The 26,734-nt window shown below is 44.2% G+C and overlaps 1 protein-coding gene across 5 annotated transcripts in view; it reads right to left on the reverse strand.

Annotated features, from left to right (window-relative positions):
- The window catches only part of DGKI (diacylglycerol kinase, iota), a 276,637-nt gene that overhangs the window by 61,238 nt on the left and 188,665 nt on the right, over window positions 1–26,734 (reverse strand). For 4 of the 5 annotated variants that reach the window (XM_012720852.1, XM_012720854.1, XM_012720851.1 and 1 more), the window contains 6 exons: window positions 21,402–21,481; window positions 18,968–19,012; window positions 5,761–5,830; window positions 3,741–3,781; window positions 2,343–2,470; window positions 50–172 (listed from right to left, as the gene is read on the reverse strand). In XM_012720852.1, the coding sequence (XP_012576306.1) occupies window positions 50–172; window positions 2,343–2,470; window positions 3,741–3,781; window positions 5,761–5,830; window positions 18,968–19,012; window positions 21,402–21,481 (487 nt within the window). The remainder of the gene's footprint in view (window positions 1–49; window positions 173–2,342; window positions 2,471–3,740; window positions 3,782–5,760; window positions 5,831–18,967; window positions 19,013–21,401; window positions 21,482–26,734) is intronic. The other variant, XM_012720853.1, reaches the window with a different exon arrangement.

The raw sequence follows: 26,734 nt of genomic DNA on the forward strand, positions 1-26,734 counted from the left end.
CCCTGGGGACCCCGTGCAGCCCTCTCCCCGCAGCACACCGGGCTCTTACTGTAGCACACGCGAGTGGCTGTAATCTTTCAGGCCTGAGTCCTCAAGGTGCGGACTTATCATGGCCAGCCCGCCGTCGCCGAGCATGCGCTGCCGCAGCACCGGGCTCCACCAGTCGGCCATCCTGGGGGAAAGAAGGGGGTTAGCCGCCCGCGGCCGCCTCAGTCCGAGCTTCAGGGCGATCCTGGCCCTCGGGCGGGCGGGAGAAGGGGCGCCGCCCGCTGGGGCTGACCGGTCCTGCGCGGTTCTTCTTTCACTCCCTCCACCATCACCAGGGGCTCCCTGAGATTCTGCCTTCTTTGCAGAGCAGAAAACGGAACCCCCAGGTGGAGCAAGTTTAACTGTGACCCAGATAAGGAAGGGGACCTGCTGTGGGGACGCCGGTAGAAAATACCGGGTGGTTGGAAAAGTCAGGGCGTCTTTTTTCTGTTTTCCAAGCAAATATGCATCCTGGGTTTGCTGACAACCCACCCCCTCCTCCCGCTTCTCTGCTCCTGAATTACTGCCAGAGGGGGCAACTGATGAGCAATAAGAAGGGGCTGACGGCAGTGCTAGCGAACCTTCAGGCTGCTTAGATAGGAGCTAAGGCTAACAAATCTGAACCGGGGCAAAGTCGTTTGTTTTGACTGTTCATCCACAGGAAGACGTGAGGGGTGCGGCAGGCAAGCTGGGCGAAATGGGGTCACACTGCCCGTGCAGAGATGACATCAGAGTGGGCTACGGCCTTCACCAGCTTGTTCTCTCCTACATCAGGCCAAGCCCCTGCATTGCAGCATGCTGGACTGTTGATCGGTCCCTGCATCTCTTCAGAAACCTCAGCTCTTCCTTGCCCCTGCCCAGATTTTTTTCTCGCTTTTGTGGGGGCGTCAGGGGACCCCCTAGACTCTAGTATCTACCCATTCTGCAGAGGACCCCGCGGGTCACTTGCTCAGCCCACGACAGACAGGCCTGGTGTGTAGTTGATGTCTAACGAGGGAGCCCGCTCCACCACCCATGGCCTCCCGGGGTTACATTCTACCAGCCTTGCGCCAGGGCTTCCCCTCATGCTCTGAAATCACCAGCCCCGGCTCCCTAAAAGCAGGTATGTGTGTTTCCCGTCCCGACACCTCTGCCTTCTGACTCCCCACAGACATGCGACACACATGGACATCCGCTGGCCCCCGGCAGAGGAGAAGCAGTCCCAAAGGGCAGCAGTGGCACAGACCTGTGAAGAAGGGGAGGGAGCAGGGGCCAGGGCTACTCGGTGACCGTGTGCCCTGACAGTGTGGGCACACGTGCCCCCGAGTGCGCGCCACCTGAGTGTACTGTTCCCGGGACCCGCCTCGGAAAGATCCAGCTTCGTGCAGCAGCAGCCACTGATGTTCAGGCGACTTCATGAAGCAGAGACTACTGCCTGGCTGGAATCGTCACTGTTCATGAAGAGCCCTCCCCATAGCGCTTTTAAATCTTGAAATAAGCTAGAAATATTAACACTATTTGATGATTCGGTGTAGTGAATAAATACATGAAATCAGAAAACCTGGGGCGAAACCCCAGTCTTCCCTTTGGTCTTCTGAGTAGTCCTGGGAAAGTTCCAGGGGTCACTGAGCCTCGATTCTCTGTTCTATGAAGGTAGTTAAACACCAGCATCAAACTCAGGGACCTGAGAGGGTAGCAACATGATACCTAACGATAATCTAGCAGGAACCAGGCCCTACTCTAATTGTTTTTCATGTAGCGGTTCATCTGTTTCTCAAGCAATTCTGTCGGTAGAAACTGCTAGTATTTCCATCTTATAGATGGGGGAATAGGCACAGGTCATTCAAGATGATTAAGTCAAGAAGTGGAGATGGGGAATAAGACATGTGTCTAGCAGCGTGGGGCTCCTGGTAAGTGTTTGGTGTGTCGGAGATATTGTTATATAATTTACATGTCTCAGGCTGCCTGGATTTAAGGAAAAGAGGAGAAAGAAGAGAGAGGAAGAGGGGAAGGAAGAGGGCAACAGTGGTCGGTGTTAATTTGGATAACACAATCAAGCAAACGCCAGAGCTTCCTTGTCTGGTGGGGAGTGTCGGTGTGTTGGGTTTGGGATGCTCAGGCATGATACAAATCTGAGTGGCAAAGAGTGGTTTTACACAGCCACTCATAAAGGCAGACTCATAGTGGAACCAGGTCTACCTCACGCTCAAGAGTCACCGCCAGGATCTGTATTTTAAGTTTGGTGCCATGACAATGTTAAGGCCAAATCATATCAGCTCTGCATGTTACCCCACGGCCAGACGCAACATCACTCCCCAGAGGAGAAGCCGACTCACCCCGAGGCTTGCTCTATCACCAGGTCAGGCATTCCTGGAGGTGTGCCCGCCTGCTGGGGCAGCGCCGTGTCCGGGTCCAGAATAAAAATCTCGTCGTGGGAGATCTCCATCACGAAATGCAAATGTTCCTAAGGGAGAAATGAGCCGGTCAAGTGCAAATCCACGCTCTGAAAGGCGGATGACAAAGACTTCTTGGCTTTAAGGGGCAGTGAAATTCGGGGATGCACTAGATGACCACAAGGCCCAGTCAGAGGCCTGAGCAATGGACATCCCTCCTCGGGGGAGAGCCGAATCCCTTTTGAATCGGGATTCCCAGTGGGCAGGGGTCTTATGAGGAACAACCGGAGGTGGCCTTGCCTTTGCTTCTTCCCGAAGCCTATCAGATGTGACTCCCCCACGTGCAACTGGGTCCAGCTGGCCTTGGCTTCTCCCCGGGTCTGGTCAAGGCCTAATGGAGTGGTTACACCTGCTTTCATCCCTGGACTCCATTCCATACTCTTTCTTGGCCAGGAAAATCAGGACCTCTGGGCTTAACCATTTCATTACTCAACTCTGGGAACTGATGACTTCAAACGCAGTAACTTAGATATTCTCTAAGTTGCTAACTTAGACACTTGCTAACCAAAAATGAACTGGTTTTTTAATAATTTTTTCATGGAGGTAACACTGGTTTACAGCACTGCATGTGATTTAGGGGTATGGATTCACCCCTCTTCAAAGGCATGTCACATACCATACCCCCCCACCAGTTCACCCACAGTCCTCCACCACAGCCCATGCGCCCATTCCTGCTTTTGCTCCCCACCCCTTGGGGAGCCTCAGGTCTGAGGTCAGATTCTTTAGGGTTTGTTTTGACTTAGTTTTATTTGTTTCTTTGTTTTGTTTCTTTATACAGTTTACACAAGAGAAGACATCTGGCATTTCTCTTTCTCCTTCAGACTCTCAGAAAATGAGTCCCCACATAGGCATAAAATCTGACAATGTGGAAGGTTATAGATACCTTAGTGGTGTGAGTTTACACCCCAGAAGAGGGTGATCTTGGACTTCTAAATCATAGACAGTATCGTAAACCAGTGTTATCCCAACTACAAAATATATATATAATAATAAAGAACTGCCTAGGAAGCAGTAAAAGTAGCAATATAAATAAAAAATTTGGAGTACAGGCTGCAATAATATTTACAAGTCTGGTTATTTTCTGTACTCATTTGCAAGGTCAAGCCATATCATCGTGGGCCCACAAGTCACAAAACACATGAAAACAAGTCAAAACGCACAGTTGCGGCTATGAACACATTCCCAAATGGGTAAATGTTTTGGTTATTCTGCTGGTAAACTTCACAAGATCAGCGGCCAATAAAAATTGTCACTTTGGTAAGTAGACTCAAGAAAACTTACCTGAGATCTGTCTATTCGATAAAAGCGATCAGCAGAAGTTGCTGGGAAATAAAAAATACATATGTTATCAGAGTGGGCTCGGCCTGTCACCAACTTCTCCTACGTCAGGCCAAGCCCTTGCATTGCAGGCATGCTGGACTGTCGGCCAGGCCCTGAATCTCCTCAGAAACCTCAGCTCTTCCTTGCCCCTGCCAGAGCTACCCCACCCGCTCAGAAAGCCCCTCCCACATCTCGGCTTACTGAGTCTGCTCATATCGCAGCCCCAGCCCTAACCCCCTGTCCCTAGACAGAATTCCTTGCTCAATGCTGAGCACAGGACCTCAAACAGAGTTGAACTCAATATGTATTTGGTAAGTAAATAAAGCAAAAAACAAAACAAACAACAACAACAAAAAAACTATTATTAGCCAGACTTCCTAAGGCAGCAATTCTCATCTTGGAAAAGAACTTGAAGATACAGAGCCAGGAACCACATCTGGTCTTAAAGGAATCATTTCACTTTAAAATTGAGTCTCTAAGCCATGCCTGAAGTAAGTCAAAATAGCAAAACAAACAAAAACGATTTAAACATTCCTAAAAGAGATTGACTACATCTGTGATTTGAGGAAAAAAATTCTTAAGTACAAATTTGGGGTTTCTAAAAACTACTCTGATTTTTCTTTAGTATTCAAAAGATTCCTATCTTCCTCCTCCCTTTAAAAATAGATTTCCTACAAAGTACTTAGTACTAGTGAGAAAAAGTTAAAATGCAAAGAATCAATCATAATCAAAAATCGTCAATATTTAATGAGCAGTTTCCTTTCAAAGGGAACTGGGCAGAGAAATAAAGCTTTCATGGTCCCTGTGCTCTGAAGGCCACAGGAGAATAAAATCTGCCTAAGAAGAACTTAACTCTAATCTGTTACTTTTTAATCATGACTCGGATCACCTTTTAAAGGTTTTTAATAAAACCGTTTGTAGTCAATATAATATCCGGGTTAAGACCATTATCAACACTGGTCATTTTTCTAAGGCTGTATACAGAAGAAACAATATAAAATGCTTTGTATCAATTTTTATAATTTTCTTAACTAAGTTGTTCTTCTAGATATGAAATAATAAATGATTGTGTCTCTCCTCACTTGGGAGTAAAGGAGGAAAGACAGCATAAATTACCCTCGGCAGCGGTTGACAAGCCATTAACGAAAACCTACATCATGATTTATGTGGGTCCATCTCCCCTGGGCCAACTGCTCACTTTCACAATATGACCCCACGTTTACAGGTCTGGTCAGACTTTTCCCCACATGTACATCCCGTCAGGTCCACACACAGACAACCAAGGGTACACTGAAAGCCCTGTGTTCATACCAACGAGAGAACTGGGTAGCAGCTACACCAGGTAGTAGCTACACTGAGTAGTAGCTACCTAGGTAGTATGCAAACAGCCATGTATTGCAACATGGGCAGGTGGATAAGAAGAAAGATGACGCTGCATGTAGGGAATGGGCGATGACTGATGGAATTTGGGCTCACTAGCCAATCGGAAAATGACTGAACTGTTACACATTCTGTCTGTCACGCTCAACAGAGCAGATGTGAATGCAACTAAAATGTTCCACACACTCACAAAAATGTATATCTCATGCTGAGAGGATGGCTCAAAGTAAGCAATATGAGAGTTCTAGAATAAGCCAACAAGGTACATATCACTACCTATCCCCAGATTACTGATTCTATCTACTGGCCTGAATTTAAGGCAGGCACTCAGAATTTGTCAGGAAAAGGCTGCAGTACAAGGTCATGTCAGCCCGGGTGATTTGATGCTGAGAAGTTCAGTCCATTCATTGGCCAGTTTGCTTGGAGGGAAATGATTTCAGGAAATTCCGTGGCATCGTCAAGCTCACATCATTTCATTGGCAAATTCTAGTTCTATGGGAGCCATAGGAAAGGTTTTCTGCATAACCGAGGGACCATTTTATCCACCAGCACCTGGCTCAGTTGTGCCCCCACGACCTCCAAGAGACAGAGAAACACTCACCATCTAGAAAGCACCACCGTGGGGAGAGCCTCTGAGCTGACAGCGCCCTGGGAAAGGCGGTTTCGTGGTCCTGGAAAGAGACACACACATCTTTGAGGCTCCCTCTGAATGAGCAGGGGACCCCAACCCCACCCCCAGACCTTCCTCCATTGCACTGTTTCTAAGAGTGCACAACTCTCTTGAACAAAACACTGGTGAGAAGTCAAATCGTGTCTACTTTACTAGAAACAGACACAGGGGCCGTGTTTTGAAATACGTTATTTTACACAGAAGCCTTTAAAACAACACCCATAGACAATTCCCAGGTAGTTTGCAATTATTCCATTAAACGTTCATAAATTATGGAATGTAGGGCATTTCTTCCTCTGGGCCTTTCTTTTCAATTTATGAAGCCCTCTTGACTGATGGGGAAACTGAAGTCACGGAGAGAAATGAAACAGATGAGGAGGGAAGTCAGGTCTCTGTGGGGGAGATAATGAGGGTTGACCCTTCTCAGGGGTTGCAGGTGTTCAAACTTAGGGATCCTCTCGGGATGCAGCTGGGTTTGCATGACCTGGTATGCAGAGGCGGACAGGAGAGGGAAATGGGAAAAGCACAGGAAAAGTAACAACAGAGCCAACCAGAGGTTGCAGGGACGTCCCTGGGGTTAGCGAACACTCCCCCTGGCCACTGGTTCTCAGGCAGTCTATGCCTACACCAGTGGTTCTCAAAGGATGAATCCCAGAACGGCAGCTTCACCTGGAAACCTGTGACGAACTCAGATTTCCAGGCAGCACCCCGGAAACTTCCTGAAGGGCAACTGAAACACTGTGGGGGAGGGCAGAGCCCCATCTTTCAGGTGACAGTGATGTTTACCAGAGTTTAAACCGTGAGCCCAAAGTAAGATTCATATTACTACTACTAGAAATCTCGGCTACGTGGAGATTTTAGTATGAATGGATACTTCAAATTAAATAATTGATAGAGGAAAAATTGGTCAGGCTAATACCAAAATTTACATTTATAGGGAGTAGATAGAGAGATGCATACTGAGATGTATATTCTTTTTTAAATTGATTTTGTCATCTTGCTGGTTGAGCTAAGTGAAATCTTGACATGTGCTCACTCACTATTGATATGAGAATCATGTTTAACATTTTAAGAATTATAATTTGACACATGTGATATCTTGTTTGAAAGGAATTTATGGCTCTCAATGTATTTTTATAAAACATGAAAAGCCCTCCCTGGTGGCGCAGAGGGTTAAAGCATTGCACTAAGGAGCTTAAGTCACTTCCGCATGAGTTCGATCCCCACCTGCCCTGGAGGTGACCACGTGGCGTGGCAGACCTCTCCTGACCCGCCCGCTGCTCCCCTCAGCAGTGTACTTCGTCGATCTGCCTGTTCTGCTCCCCGCTCTGTCCCTGGTGAGTCCTCTCACCCTCCGCATCTCTGGCATGTACCCCAGCTCTATATGAATAAATAAATCTTTAAAAAAAAAAACAAACACGAAAAGCTACCAACTTGTGTGAGTTTCCTAAGAAGTTAAGCCGTAAATCAGAGAAATGGAATTATAAAGCAAAAAATCTGAACGAGATTGAGAATACTTAGTAGCAATTATAAAAACCGATAAAGAAAGTTATGAAAAACAAAGGTTTGCCTTCTCTAAGAATAAAGAGGCTTACACACCAAGGTCATTTCTGATACTAAATGTGCTATTTAGGTAAGAGAAACATCGTCATAAAAATGGGGAAGTTCCACCTTTCTGCCCCACATGATGAGGGGCGGAGCTAGCGGCCAAGAGAAGCTACACAGGTGTGCTCACAGGTGTGCCTGCTCCTAGGCCTTGAACTTACACCAGTGCCGTGGGGGACAGGGCAGCCAGCATGTGGAGGAGACACGTGCTGACAGGGGAAGAGTCATGAGCGAGAGGCCGACAGGGCAGGCAGAGGCTGACAGTGGCACTGATTACTCTGATTTCACACTTTGATTTTGCTCCTTCATCCCAGGCTCGCCTGGGCCTTTTCTCTTTCGACAGTCCCCCACCAGAGATGCCTTAGACAGGCAGAAGGTTTTGGGGTCTTGGTGGCCTCACTTTGGGCCTATTTGGCTGAACATTTACCCATGAGGGGACAAGTAACTTAGACTGTTCATCAGGAAATTATTAGTCTTTCTTCCCTTTTCCTCTAAATGCACACTAATTGTATTAAAGTTCCTTCACACTAAGAGTCTGCTTTGTCGTTATGCAGGGAATGGCAGATTGCCAGGAGAGCATGCTAGTGAGGGGCTCGGTCATGTGCTAACTAACACTGGGACCACCATGAAAAATCACCCTAGTTCCCCCAGGCAAAAACTGACTCTGAAAAAAACATAGAAATACTTGGTTTATCATTTAAAAACTCATAGGCTATTTCTAGAATGTTCAAAGTAGAGACGAATGGGTATTATTTAGTCTAGTTTAACAATTTACGGCCCCAGTCACAAGATTAGTTTGCGTAGGTGGGCAAAGTAATACTGATATATTTGTAATCCTTTTTATGTGTAGTTATCTGTGTGGCTGGTTTTATTCATTTCTCAGGCTTTATTCATTTATTTTGCTGATGTCCTGTTCATTTATTTACACTACAACTTGATCCACAGGGCATCTGCTATAACTCAACTTTTTAAATATGTTTTGTAAGGCACAGACTTTCAGTTGCAAGTTGAGTAAGTCATGGGGACAAAACAGAGATCACAAAAGCCCTATTCAGAAGTCGCTAAGTGAGATTATGAAAATTCTCATCATAAGGCAAACACTTCTGTAACAAGCACGCTCATGGATGTTAACATACACAGGTATTTCAATACATACAAATATCAAATTAGAATAGACCCGCCTGAAACAATGTCTTACGTCAACCACATTTAAGTTTATAAGACACAGGTTTTGTTTAAAGAGAATGTTGTCATTTTGCTCTGTGAAAACACATTGAAAGCCATTGAGCTCTTTGAAACAGCTTAAGTGGGCCCAGACATTGAACTCCTGAAATCTCAACAAATTTGACATCTGTATATTGATCTGAGATCCCCAAATGGAGTAAAAAGTCACGTGGATAATGAAACATTTAGGTGTGAGAGATTTCAACACAATAGGAAGATCCTACCAATAAAATGCTGTAACAATAACCAGTATCACAAGGACAGAAATTACCACTTCAAAGTCACTGGTGACCACGTCCCAAACAAGGGAAACTGGGAGCTTGTGGCTGTTCTTCTGCTAATGGGCCAAAATTAGGCCAATTTCTACAACAGAAATTGTACACAGAATTCAAAGAGCCTTTTGCTTATTTCTACTCAAGGTCTCTGAATATCAAAGTGCCTGAAGTTCTTCTACTTAAGTTTATCTTAAAAAAAAAAAAAAAAGCAAACACCAAGAAAACACCCACTGAGTACTGGGTTACCTGAATAACTGAAGCTAGACAGCACTTCACCAATGACAGGTTCTCACAAAAATATGTTACTTAAGAATAACTAGGATCCTGAATAGTGGTGCAGTGGGTTAAAACGCATCACTACAAAGCTAGCCACAGCCGCTTCAACACAAGATTGATCCCCCGCCAGGGAGCTGACCCACATGGCGCAGCAGACCTCTCCTGTCTCCCTGCTGCTCCCCTCAGCAGTGTATTTCTGTGGGTCTGCCCGTTCTGCTCCCCACTCTGTCTCTGGGGAATCCTCTCACCCTCCATACCTCTGGCCTTTACCCCAGTTCTGCATGCATAAATAATCTTTAAAAAGAAGAAGAAAACAAACTAGGTGCCTTTATGCTCTCTGGGGAGGTGTTGACGAGCACACTCCAATCAAGCCCTAACTTCTCTGATGTGGCTAGCCTGAACTCACTCTGCCTCCTCTCCCTCCATTTTGAAGCTCTTCAACCTTGTTCATAAAATGGAGGCTTTAAAGGGAACAAATAGCACTACGAAGTCTTACACTAATGGGCATTTGAATTTCAAAGTAAAGTGTAATTAATATCTAACCCAAATGGGAAAGACTTAAAATGCATGGATTAAACTACTTATTTTTAATGTTTACATATCAAAAAGATACAGAAAAACATCAGAGTCTGTTTGCTCTGGAATCCAGTCAGTAGGTATTTGTGTGTGGGTACATGCACACAGGCAATCACACAACAGAAGGTCTCCACCTGAGTCAGGACCCCAAATTTCCCAATTGGAGATTGTCTTGACATTCAATTATGTCTAAATGTAACACATACCACCAAAGACACCAACAATCTATACAACGAAAGACAAAGAAATGTCGCTAAGCACAAGGAACTCGTCTACAAGGTCTGAGAGAACAGAAGGAGCGGGCAGGCTACCAACAGGAAACCGGGAGGGTGGCTGACTGATGAAGGGACAAAAACGCAGGCAGCAGACTGGACAGACGCTGGGGGGACAGGCAAGGCTTTGACATACTGCCCTCTTGAGAGACTTGGGGCCTGTTTCTCATCTATCCCCTGCCTCAGACGCCTCCTTTGTGGAATATAAAACGGCCACCATGGTGTCTTCTGTAAAGGAGTCCTTCAAGGAGGAAATGAAGCAGCAGGTGAAATGTGCGACTCCTTAGCAGGTGCAGCTAGCTTGGCTGGGGCAGGTGAAGCCACAAGCACTTTACTGAAAACCGTTCTGGCTCTTTACCACATGAGGCGCTCATGGGACAGAGGCCACCTTTCAGGCCAGCTCGCTTAGGTGGTGCAGCTTCAACACAGCAGTATTGTATCTGTCCACCCATTTGTGTTCACATTCTGAGTTTCGGAGAACAGAAGTGGACAGATTTGTATGCGTCGTCACAAAAAAGAATGACAGCAAACAAAGGCTGAAATCATTCCATCTGTTGGTTTGATGTTCATAGGACTTGGCTTAATCAGCAGCTCCAGGCCTCTTTCCTTTGTAGAAGCTATGTTATTGTCTTAAATACAGGGTATTGTCTTCTGCTCCCATGTTCCATCACCAACAGCAATATTTTTCCCAACAATTTATTTTCCTGTCCTCTTCCCACTTGATACTATTCTCCACCCAACAGTAACTGTGCTTAGTTGCTATTTGCATAATTTTGCCCCAATTATCTTTTCACTTGCTGATTTGGGCTGTCAGTTGTCACACAGCTATACATTATTCTTATTGTTGTGACACAGTTAAGCTCAGTCTCTTTGAGGTGTGTTTATTAAAGCTGATGAGTATGAGGCATGTGATCTGAAGGTCACAAAGAACAAAGTGGGATGTGACTTACGAGGTGGCACAGAGACGCTGCCTGCACACCCTCAAGCTCCTCTCCAGCACCAACAGTCTCATTGCTCTATGTTTAACTTAATAGACTTCACGTCTTTTCCCAAGGGATGGCAATTTTAATTACAATTTTCATTTGTTTCCCTACGATTGTGAAAAGTCACTGATTTCAGGGAAAGGATTTGGAGTCTACGGTCTAAAGAATTGGGGTCTGACTAAGAAGGCAGCGGGAGACAGTAATTGCTGGGGAAGCTGAGGGAAGACTAAGCATTCAGTGAAGACAACCCCTTCGTTCAAGGAAAGGAAATGCCTGCAATTCAGGGTTGGTGACCTCTTACCTGGAGCAGGGTTTTCAGAGTCCTGACACCGACCTTTGACTCGGATGTACTAAAACATGTAACGACATATAATCCTGAATCACACTCTGGTGACAGGTCCATGGTCACAGTGCCGAGCAAGACTGGTGACCCCTGCTTTCCTCTGTCCTTCCTTTTGTTTCAGGCCCCCACCATCCCCCTGCAGCTTCTGCCCTGCCTCATCCCCACTGTCTGGCAGTAAAGGAAATGAAACAGTCATCCCAGCAAACCGTCAACTATGCAGCAAATAACATTTTGGCAAATGATACGCTTCCCTTCCTCTCCTTCCCTTTACAGTTTGTCCATTTTTTACCTGGAAATTTTCCCATAAACACAACTCTGATTCAGTATTCCTTGGTGGCTTTACATTAAAAATAAAAAAACTTAGACTATTGGTTTTCTTATGGTGTTTCATCAACTCACTTCTCTCTGTCTGAGGAAAGTTCCTGGAGTAATGTACAAATGGGAGAAATGACTCTTCAAAGTTCAGAGGGCTGTACTTGATTTAGGGGTCCCCTGTCACTGCCAGAGCTCAGCCAGAAGCATTAGGCTACAGCCTCATGTAGTAAAGTCTATCAGGTTAGTCTCCTGTAGTAAGCCTATCAGGTTACATTCTGATGCTTATTCTCAAGTTATGTTTGTCACTGAGAAGGCTGTCCTTATCTATCTATCCTACCACCTACCCCATTATTCTTCCAGAACTTCTTCTCTGGCATATAAAAGTGAGCTGCAAAAGAACTGCAGCTTTGAGAATTTAAGCAAACTCCCAGAAGTCTCCAGTTAATAAATGGTAGCACTTCAATTCAAATACAGCCCTTTTACTTCAGAGTTCAAGAACTTAACAGCAGCTTTTATGGCTGCTAAAGGAATTAGATATACCTGCTGTTCTAAGGATGGCTAGAATTTGTATAGGTCAAGTTAAAGAGAACAGATTTAACTCAAACAAAAATATGAAGAAAGCAAAAGCCACAATGATCTTAACTGCTATGCAGACCTTCCTGGTTCTTAAGAAATTTCCATATCTTCATCTTATCAGCTGTCAAATTAATCTTCAGTATTTCTTGTAAGACGATTCACTTGCTGGAAACTCAGCGAGTGAGTGTCTTACCTCAAATTCCCATCACCTTCCCTGCCACCTTGCATTCCCATATGCCTACCTGCCTAAGTATGCCCAGAGACTGTGGTATGGCAAAGGATTGGTCAGACTTTGGCATGAAGTGAATATAGTTCATATGTTCATTTTCACCAATGAACACTGGAAACATGTAATGGTGTGATGCAAGGCTACATAAATTAAAAAATGAGAATGCCATTGAAATACTGCAATCACTGGGGTACATGGAACCACAACAGAGAGATAAGAAACTGAGTTGGCATTCACGGAAAGAAGATTGGGCTTCAGACAGTTAGATGATTCTGCTCTATGTGTTATATGATTACAATTCTAAACTTTTCAGCCAAACAATCACAGCTGACAGCAACAGGTTGTATGGTATCTGGCACAGTTAACCTGTCTATCAAATTTGTACAGTGGTTCTTGTTGCAACACTGATTACAAAAATAGTGGCTAAAACTATATCCAAACTGATTGTCAATTTATAGAGATAGGGTTAAATATATATAATACAATATATATTTAACTGAGTATTAAGTGAGTTAGAGATGTATTAGAAAGATGTAATGCTATGGCATATCACTGTTAAAAATGAATTATGGTATAACATGCATAGCATGTACATAAAGAATATCAATCCATTTTTATTTGAAATACTGACAAGACCCTGCATGTATTGTATCCCTGTAAAGAAAAGTAAAAATCGGTGTCAACAATTTTGGACAGGTAATTAAACACCAAGAAGAAATCAACAGTGGTGTAGGTTGGAAATCTAAGCCAAGATAATAAATGCAAGAGACCTCAGGAAACAAGTAGCTAGTGAAAAGTCAAGAGAAGTAACTTGGGGTGTTTATATCAAAGACAAATGCATGTCTGAATGGGTTAAAAATGGAACAAAATAAAGGGAGAAGATTGTCAAAAAGGGCCCTCAACTTCTTCACACTCTGAAGTGTGAAGTGAACACGACATAGGTAACTACTGTCGCTCTGTGTACTTAGGCTTCATGTAATTCCTGCATCTTGTCTATTTACCTGGGTGGAGCTGGAAGGGATTATGCTCAATGAAATCTATCCAAAGGAAAAAGAAAATATCAAACGATCTCACTTATAGGAAGACTTTAGGGAAACTAACAAAAGATTAAAAAAAAGAAAGAAAGAGACAAAACTTGCAAGAAAACTAAAGATCTGGTGAATAGAGCAGGGAAGGGGGAGGGAAAGGGGTCAAAATGGGAGGGATGAGCACAGGGGACTGTGGTGATGGCGCTGGGTGGTGGGAGATTTAGGGAGGCTGTAGCTGAGGGGAGAAATCAAAGATTGTACAAAAATAAATAATGATGTAAGAAAAAGTTTAATCAATGAAAAAAATGAAATGTGATTGTGTGACTGCAGCTACACTTCAGGAGCTGTTCATGTGAATTGTGGTATAGCATGCACAATGAGCAGAGTCACTGGCCGGCATGTGGAGAGCTCTCAACGCTCATGGAAACCTTCTAGTTCCCTCAGTTCTCTCAAACTGCTTAACCAAACCCCTGATTCATCAATGACATAGGACACTTGTTCATTTTTGGATCTGTTATTTTGCTTCACCTAAATGATTTAGATGAAGGCAACTGTACAACTTTCATCACTCACAAGTGTAGGCAGAATGACATGACCTTGGACATGTCAGAGTCCTTATTGTAGTAAATGTATTAACTCTGAAATTATATGTTTTTTAAATGAATAGTATCAACAAATACAGCTCACTTCAAAAATCCCCAATATGGGAGTTTTCGTTTTTGATCTGTGAATGGAATACCTTTCTCTCATACTAAAACAGTCACATGCACAAAAACAAGACTGATATTTCTCTCACATATAGCTATATATATTTTTTGTCAGTCAGCTGGCAGGAGCTATATAAAATTGACATGGAAATTATCCGGGCCACATATATGGCAAACGTGCCCTTAATTTACATTCAATTACTCATAGCTGATGCACACATAATTTAATGAATGCACAGCAACCCATTACACACTCCACTAAGTTTTCCAATTAAACAGTATTCACCCAGCATTTAACTCTACCTTCACTGTGAATTGAATTCTTATTTCGTTCATAAAACTTAAGGAAGATGTTAGCAAAGACAATACAGATGCCCCTTGGAACTGGGAATCCCTGCTTCATTTTAGAGCGCCCAATCAATAATCATTTTCTTTTAAATTTCTCTCTTGTTTACCTATCCAAATTTTTCATCTGCCTGCTCTGACATCCCTAATGCCCACCCCATCAAAATTTATTCATTTTTCTCTATCCACCACCAAGTTGTGTATCCGTGATGAAGAGATCCGCTAGGGATGGTTGGAAATACGTGTTGACACATCACCATCCAGCACTAATCCCAGTCAACAGACCCATTAACGTGGAACTTTTATCCTTCAAGACTCTTTCTTATTTAAATCTATTTTACATTAACTCTTACAACAGAAGAAAATGGAAATGGGGTGGCCATTTAAAAAACCACCTCTGAGTGATGAAGAAATAGTGATGCTGTGGTAGAAGATGGAAATGAGAGCTACCCTAACCTTTTCAGAGTCCTACTGCGTGTGCGAGAAAGTCCTCCGTTATCACAACTGTGGGTGTGTGTGTGTGGTTGTGTGTGTGTTAACAGTATTGCTTTCACTTGTAACTGCAAGCAGATCTCACCTCAGACTAGTCCTTAAGTTCCTCACTCCAGCTATTTTTGACAGATTGGATCATCCAAATGAAAGCCACTCTACAAAGTTCCTTACCACCCCTGCCCCTTAAGTAAGACAAGAAAAATTAATTCCCAGGATGACTTCCTTATACCTGTTTCAACCCATCCACTGAAAGACTTTTCTAGCATCCAGAAGAGAAGTTGCAGAGGACGAGGCTTCAGTGAAAGGAAGTGAGTAAGAACAGTCAGGGTGATGAGAAGGGGGATAAATCAAATACTGGTGGCAAATGCCATTTTCCCAGGACCGGGGCCTCTGCTGGAACGCAACACAGACCACATTCTAGAGATGGTCAGGGAGGAGTGTGGGGAAGAAGGGGTCTGAGGAGAAATAAATGAATGCAGACTCAGATTTGGCCAAGAGTTTTGTTTATGAAGTCAAAGACACCCCAAAAGATAAAAGTTTTTGAAAACAACATTTACTTTGAATTACTCCAACCATTCGTGTGTTACTTTCAATTAACTCTCAAAGAAGAGGCATCGCCTGGACAGATATATTTTTGTTCCTTCTACTGAATTCTATTGTATTCATAAAAATCTCAAATTACTAGCTGGGAATATTTTTGGAAGACACACTCCTGTGTGCCAGCCGCACTGGTGACCCAGGATGCCCTACTGGGCAACCACATCTCTTTGGCCCTGTTTGTGTTAGTCCACTACATCAATGCCTTTCTATTTTCCATCACTATTTTCTCTCTCTGCTCCTCCTTTGCTCTCCTCTCCTCTTCCTCATACTTATCTGCTGGTGGTCCCCAATACACGCTGGGAGTCACAGCAATGGCTCTGGGGTTCTCAAGCTCCTTGCTGTTGACGTCTGAGACTTGCTGACTCTTTGATGCTAAGTCTCTGTGCTATAAGATGTTCAGCAACATCCTAGCCTCTACCTCACAGATTCTAGCAGGACCATCTCTCTTAGCCATGATGCCCTGAAATGTTCAAATTGTCAAATGGCCCATATTTGAGGGGCAAAAATCTTCCCCCAATCAAAGTCCACTGAGATGACTGCCTCTGCCTCTATTCCTTGGGAACTTCATGACTTGGAGTAAAGAAGGGATATGTTGAAGTCCAGGGAAGGAGCAGAGAGGACGCATTCCATAATAGGTGGCCTCAAGAAGCATCTTATTGAGTGGATAATCAGAGTCCAATTTCTTTATGAATTCTAGTTTATCTGCCAAGCTCAAGAATATCCTGAGGCTGCAAGCTCGATGCATTTTGCTTGTCTAACTTATTAGTTACAGCTTACATGGGATGCCATTAGGCTGAAGGGGACTTTGTATTTTGGCTTCAGAGATGGCGTAGGCAGGCTATAAATATCCAGCTCATTCCTGTATTATCCATAATGCCTCGTTAGGTTAACTCAAGGTGTCACCTTTGAGCATGAGTGCTTTGTTGGCAACTCACTATGAATCTGGGAAAAGAAGGAACCAAAGCAACGAAACACTTAAATGGCTCAGAAGCTGCCACCTGGCTCACTAATAAGGTGCACTGGGCTCCTGGAGACTGTTCTAATGCCGTTTTTCTCTTGGGTTTTTTTTCCCTACTTTTAAAAAATAGTCAACTAAAATACCAACCGCAAATTACTGAGTTGACAAAAAATTCTCAACTTTCCAACCACCTGGCACATGTTCCTTGTCTCATGGCGAGTTCTCCCAGCATGCAGAGCGCCGTCTCACGTGGACACGAGCACCTGCTGGAAGCGATGTCATACTTCCTGAACACTCCCATACTCCCCCGGGCCCCTAACCCAGGCCTCCCTCACCGCCCGAGGGCCCCTACTCCTTGAGACACTGTGAGCAGGGGTGCGGGTGAGGCTGCTCCTCACACTCATCTTTATCACTTCACTGGGAGTCCTGGAAGGGCAGTGTGCAGAACCTTCTGAGGTGCTGCTTGTACACAGCAGTTTCGGTACCAGGGTTTGATGGGGCGGCAAGTAAATAATACAGTAAGACTTTTGAGATAGTCAGAAAAGACCAGTAATCCTTCTGTATGCTTTTATGCTCAAATAATAAATGAAATAAATATCTTTATCGCATGCTACTGCCTCAACCATTTCCTAATCTCTGTAGAGCTGTTCGAACATGGTATAAAGAAAGCACAGAATAAAAGAAAACAAAATCCACATAGAGAAACTCGCAGCAACTTGGTGACCTCAAATGAGCCAGAATGCCAAGATGTTCATTTAGCTGATTCAACTACTTAGAATGAATGTTTGAAATACTTTGATAAAATTGCAAAGACTTAAAATGTCCCTGAGTAATAATTATATATTCTTTAAAAAAGACTCTCAAAATCTTATAGTTACCAGTGCCATTTCTTAAAAGGCAAAAAATCTGTTCTAGCTTTAAAGGCACGACACACTAAAAAACTTAAAATTACGCCTGATACTACCCATACAGTGCCTTATCTAGGGTCGGTGACGTGAAGAATGCTGTGCTCTATCTAAAAAGTAAAGTGAAATTTGCCTTTTAGTGGTTGATTAAAAAACAACAGTCTCAGCTCTCCCGGTGGCACAACAGGTTAAAACACCACATTATGAAGCTCTCTGAAGCCCTGCAGCATGAGTTTGATCCCTGGCCAGGGAGCTGACCCACATGGCGCCACAGACCTCTCCTGACCCGCCCGCTGCTCTCCTCAGCAGTGTACTTTGTCCATCTGCCTGTTCTGCCCCCAACTCTGCCTCCGGTGAATCTTCTCACAGTCCCTGCACTTCTGGCCTGTACCCCACCCCAGTTCTGCAAGCATAAATAAATAAATCTTTAAAAAAAAAAAAAGTCTCAGAAGTAGAACATATCTTCTCAATGTAAATGCACCCTAAGTGCACTCTCATTCTTTCTACTGTAATCACACGGAAAAAAAAGGACTCTGGAAGACTGGGACATTTTGTTTGAAACACACACACACACACACACACACACACACACAAATAAGAGTACCTAGGTCATTTGTGTCCTTAATCCCCAGCAAAATTGGGCTGCTTTGGCTGAGGGTCCAGGTATCACTTAGCAGGGAGTGAAAGCTACATAGAAGGTGGCAAGGGTTAGGGTGTTCTTTTATTTGTGTTTTTTTGTTGTTTATGGGAAAACATGTTAAGCTGGAAGTTTCAAGTGTAGCAACATAGATGCCAAAGCCTCAACCGGGTGCTAAAGCACGAGCTATAAATTCAGACAGATCCCTCCCCGACACACCATGAGAAAGGCAGGCTGGTGCACCAGGTCTAGTCAAAAGGCCGGGGTGGCCAGCCAGATGACATTTTGGAAGGCCTGCCCCATGGCTACGGGCAGCAGGGAGATCCTTCCCGAAGCTGATGGAGAAACAGAAGGCACAGGCTGCTGACGGCGACCTCCTTGGACCAAGACGACATCTCGTCCATCGTGAAAGTGATGGGAGAGAGAACGGAGTGGGGGCTGGTGGGACGATGTGGCGTGGACACCTGGAGCAGAACCCACCCTTGAACTTAAGTTTTGCTTATGTGACCCAACAGACTGCCCCTGTTGATCTAGCCGGAGTTGCGCTTCCAGATTTGTCACAGAAAGCATTTCACTATATAACCTTTGCTAAATGATCTGGGAGAAGAGGCACAGTCCAAACTTTTGTCGGACTAGCATTGTCTAAAACCAGGAGAATGTGAGCAAATCAAAAAGACAGGGTCACCGGGTTCTCAGCGTGAAGTCAGACTCTACTCCGAATGAGACAGTGACTGAAACATGGCCTCCTTTTGACCATAAGGTGAGAAACATGCAGAGTCAATGGTGTGTTACCTGGTAATGAACTCTCTGGGAGCCAGAAGAAACTGACTGCAGGTCCTAATGAGAAAATGGGGGAGGGGGGAGGAGGAAATCCATATCTTAAGATTAGTTTCAGCAAACTGCCTCCACAATGCTATCAACTGCATTCCCAATTTAATGTTATGAGATGCATCTGGAATGCATCTACTTCACCCAAATTCCTCAAGGTCAAACAAAAAATGATGCCAAAAATAAGAAAAGCACATCAAGTTGGACCATGAGAAGAAAGGTCATTTGGCTATTGAAACTTATAAATCCTAAATAAGATTACAAGTGTGGAAAGTGTGCGATGTATCAAAATCTTGAGAAAGAAGGCCAAAAGTAAGAGACAGGCCATTTTTTTTATATACATGGGAGTCATTTTTAATTTGCCTCTCAACTTTCTGCTTGTGAAAAAAGCTTCTGACATGTCTTTATGCACGGAATGCATTTATTGATCTTAGACTAAATATGCTTGCTGTCTTGGTAATTGTGCTTATTATGTAAGATGCATAGCAAACACACAGCCTGCAAAGGGGAAAAAAAAAAAATCACTGGCCACCATGCCATTATCACAAAGTTGAAACTAATGAGGTTGCACCAGCCAGGCTGTGCGAGCCTGGCTACCTTTGTGAAGGTTTCTAACTAACCTGTCCTCACTGTCATGCCCCTGCAGGCTTCTTCAGTAATGAGTACACAGATTCTGTCTGCAGATGTCAGCTCGTCTGCCCTTGTACCTTCTTCCCAGAGGGCTTTATCAACTTAATCTCTGTGCCTAATTAGTGTTAAAACTTTTCGTGTTTATTAGAGTTTGCTATTTCTATTTTTTAAATAGAAAAAAATGGGTGTGATGAAAACCAACTTACTGGCACGCCTAACCAAGTCAGTTCATCGATCATGTTATTTTGTACTGCAAAATCCTGAATTCACCAAGCATTATATAGAATAAACAGTTTGGCGCCAGTTATAATTCACTTGTTTTAAGGTATGTGTGTTGAGTGAGCTGTACAACAAAGGACTGACATTCTTTTGAAAAATGAGATACTGTATGTGTGTTCTAGGAGTACTGATTTGGACCTGAGCCACATGCTAAAATGTTCACAAATTTTAAAGTTTAAATTTATTCCTGGTAAAAAACAGCTGAAATAAGTCACTATATGATGTGTCTATTCATCTCTCACCATGTATTCAAAATCTGGCATCTATCTCAAGGTACTTTGAATTCACAGTCCCATTTTGATTCTTAATGGCACTAAAGAGGAAAACTGATCATTTTTCCCAGGTCTTTATGCCTCTTACCTGTAAGTATTTCCATCAAGAGTAGAGTCGAAGGGCTACAGCTTGAAGTGATTTTAAACACTATGTACCTTCTTTGTGATATTTCCTGAGGTGTAATGTGTCTGGAAGATGGTGGCTTATCTTGGGGTATCTAACAAAACTGCCCAGCAGCTTTAAGAATACAAATTTTGGCCCTCCCTGGCGGCGCAGTGGGTTAAAGCGCAGCACTGAGAAGCTAAAAGCCACTTGCACATGAGTTCGATTCCCACCTGCCCCGGAGGTGACCACATGGCGTGGCAGACCTCTCCTGACCCGCCTGCTGCTCCCCTCAGCAGTGTACTTCGTCGGTCTGCCTGTTCTGCTCCCCACTCTGTCTCTGGTGAATCCTCTCACCTCCCCTGAGCCTCTGGCCTGCACCCCAGTTCTGTATGCACAAATAAATCTTAAAAAAAAAAAAAAAAATTTCTAGGCCTATCCAAGGAAACTGGAGTTCACGGGCATCTTTCATGAGGACATAATAATGTCCTAATGAAGTAACTACTGAAGCATTTTGCCATGTGTGGACAAGTAAAATTTTGTTGAAACAATCCACAACACTGTATACATAGTGGCAGTGGGTCTCCTGGCTCTGTTGGGGATGCTTAAATTGATGGCAGCGTCATACAGGGGACCTCTTCCTTTCCTCTAGGGTACGCTTAGATTGAAAAAGTAATCATAGAGCAGTGCTCCTTTGTTCTGACAATTCCTATGAAATACAGAAAGTTTTTCTTTGCTATAAAAGTTGTATTTAAAATAAAAATCCGACTAGATACAAAACATTACGTAACTCCAAATCTCTGTTTTCCTTCATTATTTTCAGGGCCCTTTGAAATTCTAAAAAAAAAATATAGACAGGTAGATGATAGATAGATAGTCTGGCAAGAAAACAAGAAGTTCCAAGTCTTTTTGGAACATTCTAGAACACCATCCTGTTTTCCCATTTCAACCCTTAAGGAAGAAAAACAGCAGCAGGGGTGTGGGGCGAAGATGGGGTGTGTACTTAAAATGCTTCCATTTCCTTCCCAAATGCATCATTTCAGAAGCAAATCTATATGGCTGGTAATTGTTTACAAAATACAAAAAATGAAGCAAGACAGCGAAGAAAACTCACCTCCTGCAAACGATCTATGTACATACGACACGTCTCCAAGTCACAGTCTCCACGTACAACGAGAATGCCCAGAGGGATGGCTGTGGGGGAAGGACAGAGGAAAGTCAAAGTGACGCATCTGACTTGGCTATATTGCCGAAAATGTGTTTCTCATGGTTCAAAACAATCGCATAAATATTGTTTGCATATATATTTCAATTAAAAAAATCACCACCTTCTCCCTACACCTCCTTCATGCTCTCTCAAGCTGTTTCTGTAGTTGTTATTATCTCTGCTTGCACAATCCATGCGGTCCCTGCCTCCTGGCCTTCATTTCATTATCTTGTGTGAAATGAAGTGTGGCGCGTGCAAACAGCACACTGGCAGGACAGGGCGGCTGCTCACAGCCAGCTGACCGTTTGCTCCTGTATTTGCCCGAACCAGTGTAGCAGAGAGGAATGAAAGAACCAAGATTCCGAACACCTGCTCCTTGGCTCCGAGCAAGGGGCTTTATCTGCGGGTTTGGTGCAGTTTCCCAGCTCCGAGACGCGAGCTCTTCGAGGCACGTGGGTATCTGGCGGCCAACCCCAGACTACACAGACATGAAATATTAAAAAGAAAACGACTAGAAGGTTCACAGCTTAACATTCCAGCTGATTTTAAGGATGGTCAGTGAAAATGCAGGGCTTCGGGAAACAGGGAGACATTGTGAGGGGCATCTGAGTCTACTGGATACAGCAAGTGGCCCACACTTTCTCCAACAGGAAGAAGCTTCTGCCTGAGGGCGGACCCTCTGAGTCCGGAAAGAGGGAAAAGTAGTCTCCTCAATACTTTGAAAGTGTGTGCTTGGTTCTGATTTTCAAAGTGTAATTACACCATTAAATTCACAATGTAACAGAAAATTTCAAATGAATTAACCAAGTCAACCCTCGCAGATGAGATGACAATGGTGTGCACTGAAGGTTGGTTTTGTTTTTTTTTTTTTTAAATCTTTCACTCGTGGCCCTCCCTGGTGGCGCAGCGGGTTAAAGCACAGCACTAAGAAGCTAAAAGCCACTTCCGCATGAGTTCGATTCCCGTCTGCCCCGGAGGTGACCACATGGCGTGGCAGACCTCTCCTGACCCGCCCGCTGCTCCCCTCAGCAGTGTACTTCGTTGATCTGCCTGTTCTGCTCCCCACTCTGTCTCTGGTGAAGCCTCTCGCTGCCCCTGTGCCTCTGACCTGTACCCCAGTTCGGTATGCACAAATAAGTAAATCTTTAAAAAAAAAAAAAAACTTTCACTCGTTGCACTTATTCTCAAAGCTTCGTTATCAATAAATGCCTAAAAATGCCAAGTGCTATGGTTTTATACACATTAATATAAAGACTAAAATAAAATTTTAAATGCATGAAAAATCTTGAGTAGCTCACATAGTAGTACAGAAGACAGCCACAGAAATAAAAAGTTGTAAAAAGTGGTAAAAAAAACTACCATCATGTATATTAAATACATGATGGTAGCTATTTGAGAACTATAGGAGAGAGATACTAATTCTTGCCTGAAGGGTAGATTTTAGTTTCTCTGAAGGCTCTGAAGTCTCCTTGGCCTTTTTACTTAAGGGACAAAGGATGGTTTAGAGGAAAAGAGAAGGCTTGCTTCTCCATATTGCCTCCTACGTTGTTTTCCCTGGGATATCAGCAAGCACACCCCATTCCCTTCCTTCCCAAGTCTTATACATTAGGCTTGAAAGCACCCCTCATCTTATGGCCTAGGAATAAGAATAGACTCTCTCCCATCAGGGCTAAAGTTCATTTCCCTTTACACCCCCAGTAGCGCAGAGAAGTGGTAACTATTCGAGGTAAGTGTGTAAGGGAGGAAAGGTGTCCCAAACGCCTAAGTCGCCTTTCCAGGCAGCGAAAGGAGCAGGGTCACGAGCAGAATGGACAGTGTGCGTTGAATTGGAAATCAATCATCTTTGCCTATTCTTCCAGAAACTGAACACAGAAGTCACTGAACGAAACAGCAAGGAGCCCACAAGTGTCACATATTTAGGGGAATGATAATCTCGAAGAACACTGTTCCTGTCTTTTGAACAGAAACAGAAACATCAAAAAACCTTTAGCATGTAAACCATGCACCTTTGAAGGTAATGGAGAGGAAATTCAGCCAGATCCCTTAGAAGTACTGCTCGGACCCTCCCTGTTGGTGCAGCCGGCTGGAACGCTGCACTGCGGAGCTAAGCCAAGCCATGGTGGCTTCAGTGCAGGTTCGATCCCCACCCCAGAGGTGACCCACATGGTGCAGCAGACCTCTCCTGTCTCCCCGCTGCTCCCCTCAGCAGTGTAATTCATCTATCTACCTATTCTGCTCCCCACTCTGTCTCTGGTGAATCCTCTCACTGCCCTTGCACCTCTGGCCTGTACCCCAATTCTGTATGCATAAATAAATAAATCTTTAAAAAAAGCTCACTCTCAGCTGCTTCTTGGTACCTGGGTTCAAATGACTAACAGTTGATTAAAAGGTTGCTCCTTGAAGGGCAGTGAATGCTAACCTGTTTGCCATGCGGGCTACCTGATGTTGGGGCGGAATGGTGTGTGCACCCACAGCCATTTGTCGGAGCCCTACCCAGCAAGTGATGTGCACGTGGGAGCCGTAGGGTTGGGTGAGGTTAGATGTGAGGGCCGTCATGAGGGCATCAAGGCCCTCTCAGGAGCCCAGGGGCCAGCTGGCTCACTCCCTCTCCACACAGCAGGACCCTCTATGAGTCAGAAAGGGGAGCTTCCATCAGAAACCAAGCCAGTCAGCCCCTGAATCTCAATTTGCCAGCCTCCAGATTGTGAGGAAATCTTTTCTGTTGTTTCAGCCCCCCCAGACTACAGAATTTTGTTATGGCAGCTTAAGTCGTCAGCGAAAAAGCTGTGACAAATTTAGGTACAGAAACAGGAGCATAAGTCTGGCATTAGCTGTGTTCCTCGGTCCTGAGGAAATCATACTACCAATTATGCCTTCCCAGTCAAAACACAAGGCTTGCCCTGGTTCTTCCTCCGGCTCCCCCGAGGCCCCCGCGAACCCCCTCTCCCTAGTTCTGTTTTTATAAATGCCTCATCACCCAGACATGATTACATTAACTGGTGGAGAAATCCATTATGTATTTCACATGTGCATGCTCTAGGTTTTATGTTTGAAATAAACGCCAACAGGTCATGCTAATTAATTTTGCCTTGTATACTTGAAGTTAGGACGACTTGAACTCATTCTGCAAATTTATGCCAAACAGCACATAAATTAACACTATTTATATTCAGCAAATTCAAAATTTTCCAGCAAACCAATCTGTAAGTGTACACTTTTATCTATAAGACACTTTAAGACACTAAGAAAACATAGGAAATAGGATTGCTAAAATATGTATTTCACCACCAAAGCTAAACAGGGCCAAGGAGTAGCCCAAACTCGGTTATCCTAAATAGGGGGGTTGAATTGCCCTAAAATTAAAAACAAAGGTTGAAAAGATATTCAGTGAAAAATGCAAATAGTCTTAAGAAAACTTGAAAAAATACTTTCCAAAGTTGGAGTTACGATAGAAAAGACAATTAAAGAATTTACTTAAGGAAGCAGAATCGTACTGGAGGCCAGTTATAATTACTGATTAATTACTTCTTTGGAGGTCAACCCCGAGGGGAGTGCCCATCCCTCCCTGGGCGCCCCCCCATACACACCCTGATGGGGTGCGCCTGAGTTGTGTTGAAGGCAGGGAACCACGGTGTGCGGGCAATCTGGGGTGAGGAAGATGCAAACTTTGAGTCTCCAGGGGTGAAGTGTTGGGCTAGTTGCTCCGAGGGCTCCCCCAAGAGTAGCCTCTGAGTCTGAGCCAGACTCTGGGGAAGTGGCCATGAGGAGGCTGGGGCCATCACCTTCCTCTACCAGTGAGCCAGACCCTCTGGACAGGCCAGGTCGGCACCACAAGCTTTTCAGGTAAGCTCTGGGAGCAGGATCCAATTCAGGCTGTGTGGAAAACGCATTATCTTGAGTTCTGTTGCAGCAGCTTCTACTTGATGCATGTGAGGTAACAAGGTAACTTTAGTTGGAATAAATCTGGGTAGACACAAAAATGATGGTAATGATTATGTGATACGACAACGGAAAAGAAGCTAGAAGTGGACAAAAGGAAGAGAAAGAGAAGAAGGGAGAAGAGAGATCAGCAACTTAGACGTGTACATGATGCACCAGTGCCGTGCGTCTTCAAGTCTTGCCACAACCTGAACAGACGGCCACATTTTTAAATGAGGAAACTGAGTCTCAGAAAGCCTCGGCAGCCTGCCCTTACTGCTAGCACACTAACTGGGACACTCAGATTCCATCCAGGTTTTTCTTCTCTGAACTCCCCCTACTTTCCCATGGAGACTGAGCCACCCAGGGAATCATGGCTTCCTACCTTTCAACACTGAACTCAGGCAGGTGAGTCCTGAAACCAGTGAGGGGGGCTGCGGTGTAAGGAGAGATTCAAAAATATGGCAGGCAGACTTCCCCTGACCCGCCCGCTGCTCCCCTCAGCAGTGTACTTCATCCATCTGCCTGTTCTGCTCCCCGCTCTGTCTCCGTTGAAGCCTCTCACCGCCCCTGCACCTCTAGCCTATACCCCACTTCTGTATGCACAAATAAATAAATCTTAAAAAAAAAATTGGCAAAGGTGTATTGCATGTAGGAGGAATTGTGTCAAAATATTTTCATATCAGCAATCCATTCACTGAATCATTGAGCAAGCAAGTTCTTCCAATAATTATTTAGGGCCAGCAGGTGGGTGGGCAAGATGCAGCACCTGCCCTCAGCACAGACTGGGAAGCGGGGAGGGCACGTAACGTCCTACTGCTCAGGAGAAGGGTATCACTGCTAAGGGCCTCGTGTGTTTAGCACAAAGGAGCTGCACAGGACCTCGGGCAGAGCAGGGCACACTTCCAACAAGGCCGTCTCTCCAGTGAAAAAAATAAGGTAGTTTAGGGAGGGGCCCAGGGATGAAAAAAAGAAGAGGGAGAGGAGTTATAAAAATAATAGAATAGTCAAGGCCTTGTAAGTGATGAATGATGAATGATCGCTAATAATTGCCTCAAAGGTAGTTGATAACCTATAATATCCTAAAGGTAATTTTGAGTTAGAATATTATTACAGGCAGAACTGGAAAGAGGATGCTCTTTTGTTAATATTTTCTGGTTGTATTTCTTATGTGTTTATTTATCGGTAATATTTGTCTGTAACATCATGCTGGTTTCAGGTGTAGAGCATTCAGTCTGGCGAACTAAAAGCAAAAGGAGGAAAGGGAAAAGACTGGGCGCTTAAAGTCCCTAAATATCTGTTCAGACTGACAGATCAGAAAT

The sequence above is a fragment of the Condylura cristata genome, unplaced genomic scaffold, assembly GCF_000260355.1.
Source record: "Condylura cristata isolate star-nosed mole 26May11 unplaced genomic scaffold, ConCri1.0 scaffold00005, whole genome shotgun sequence".
Lineage (NCBI taxonomy): Eukaryota > Metazoa > Chordata > Mammalia > Eulipotyphla > Talpidae > Condylura > Condylura cristata.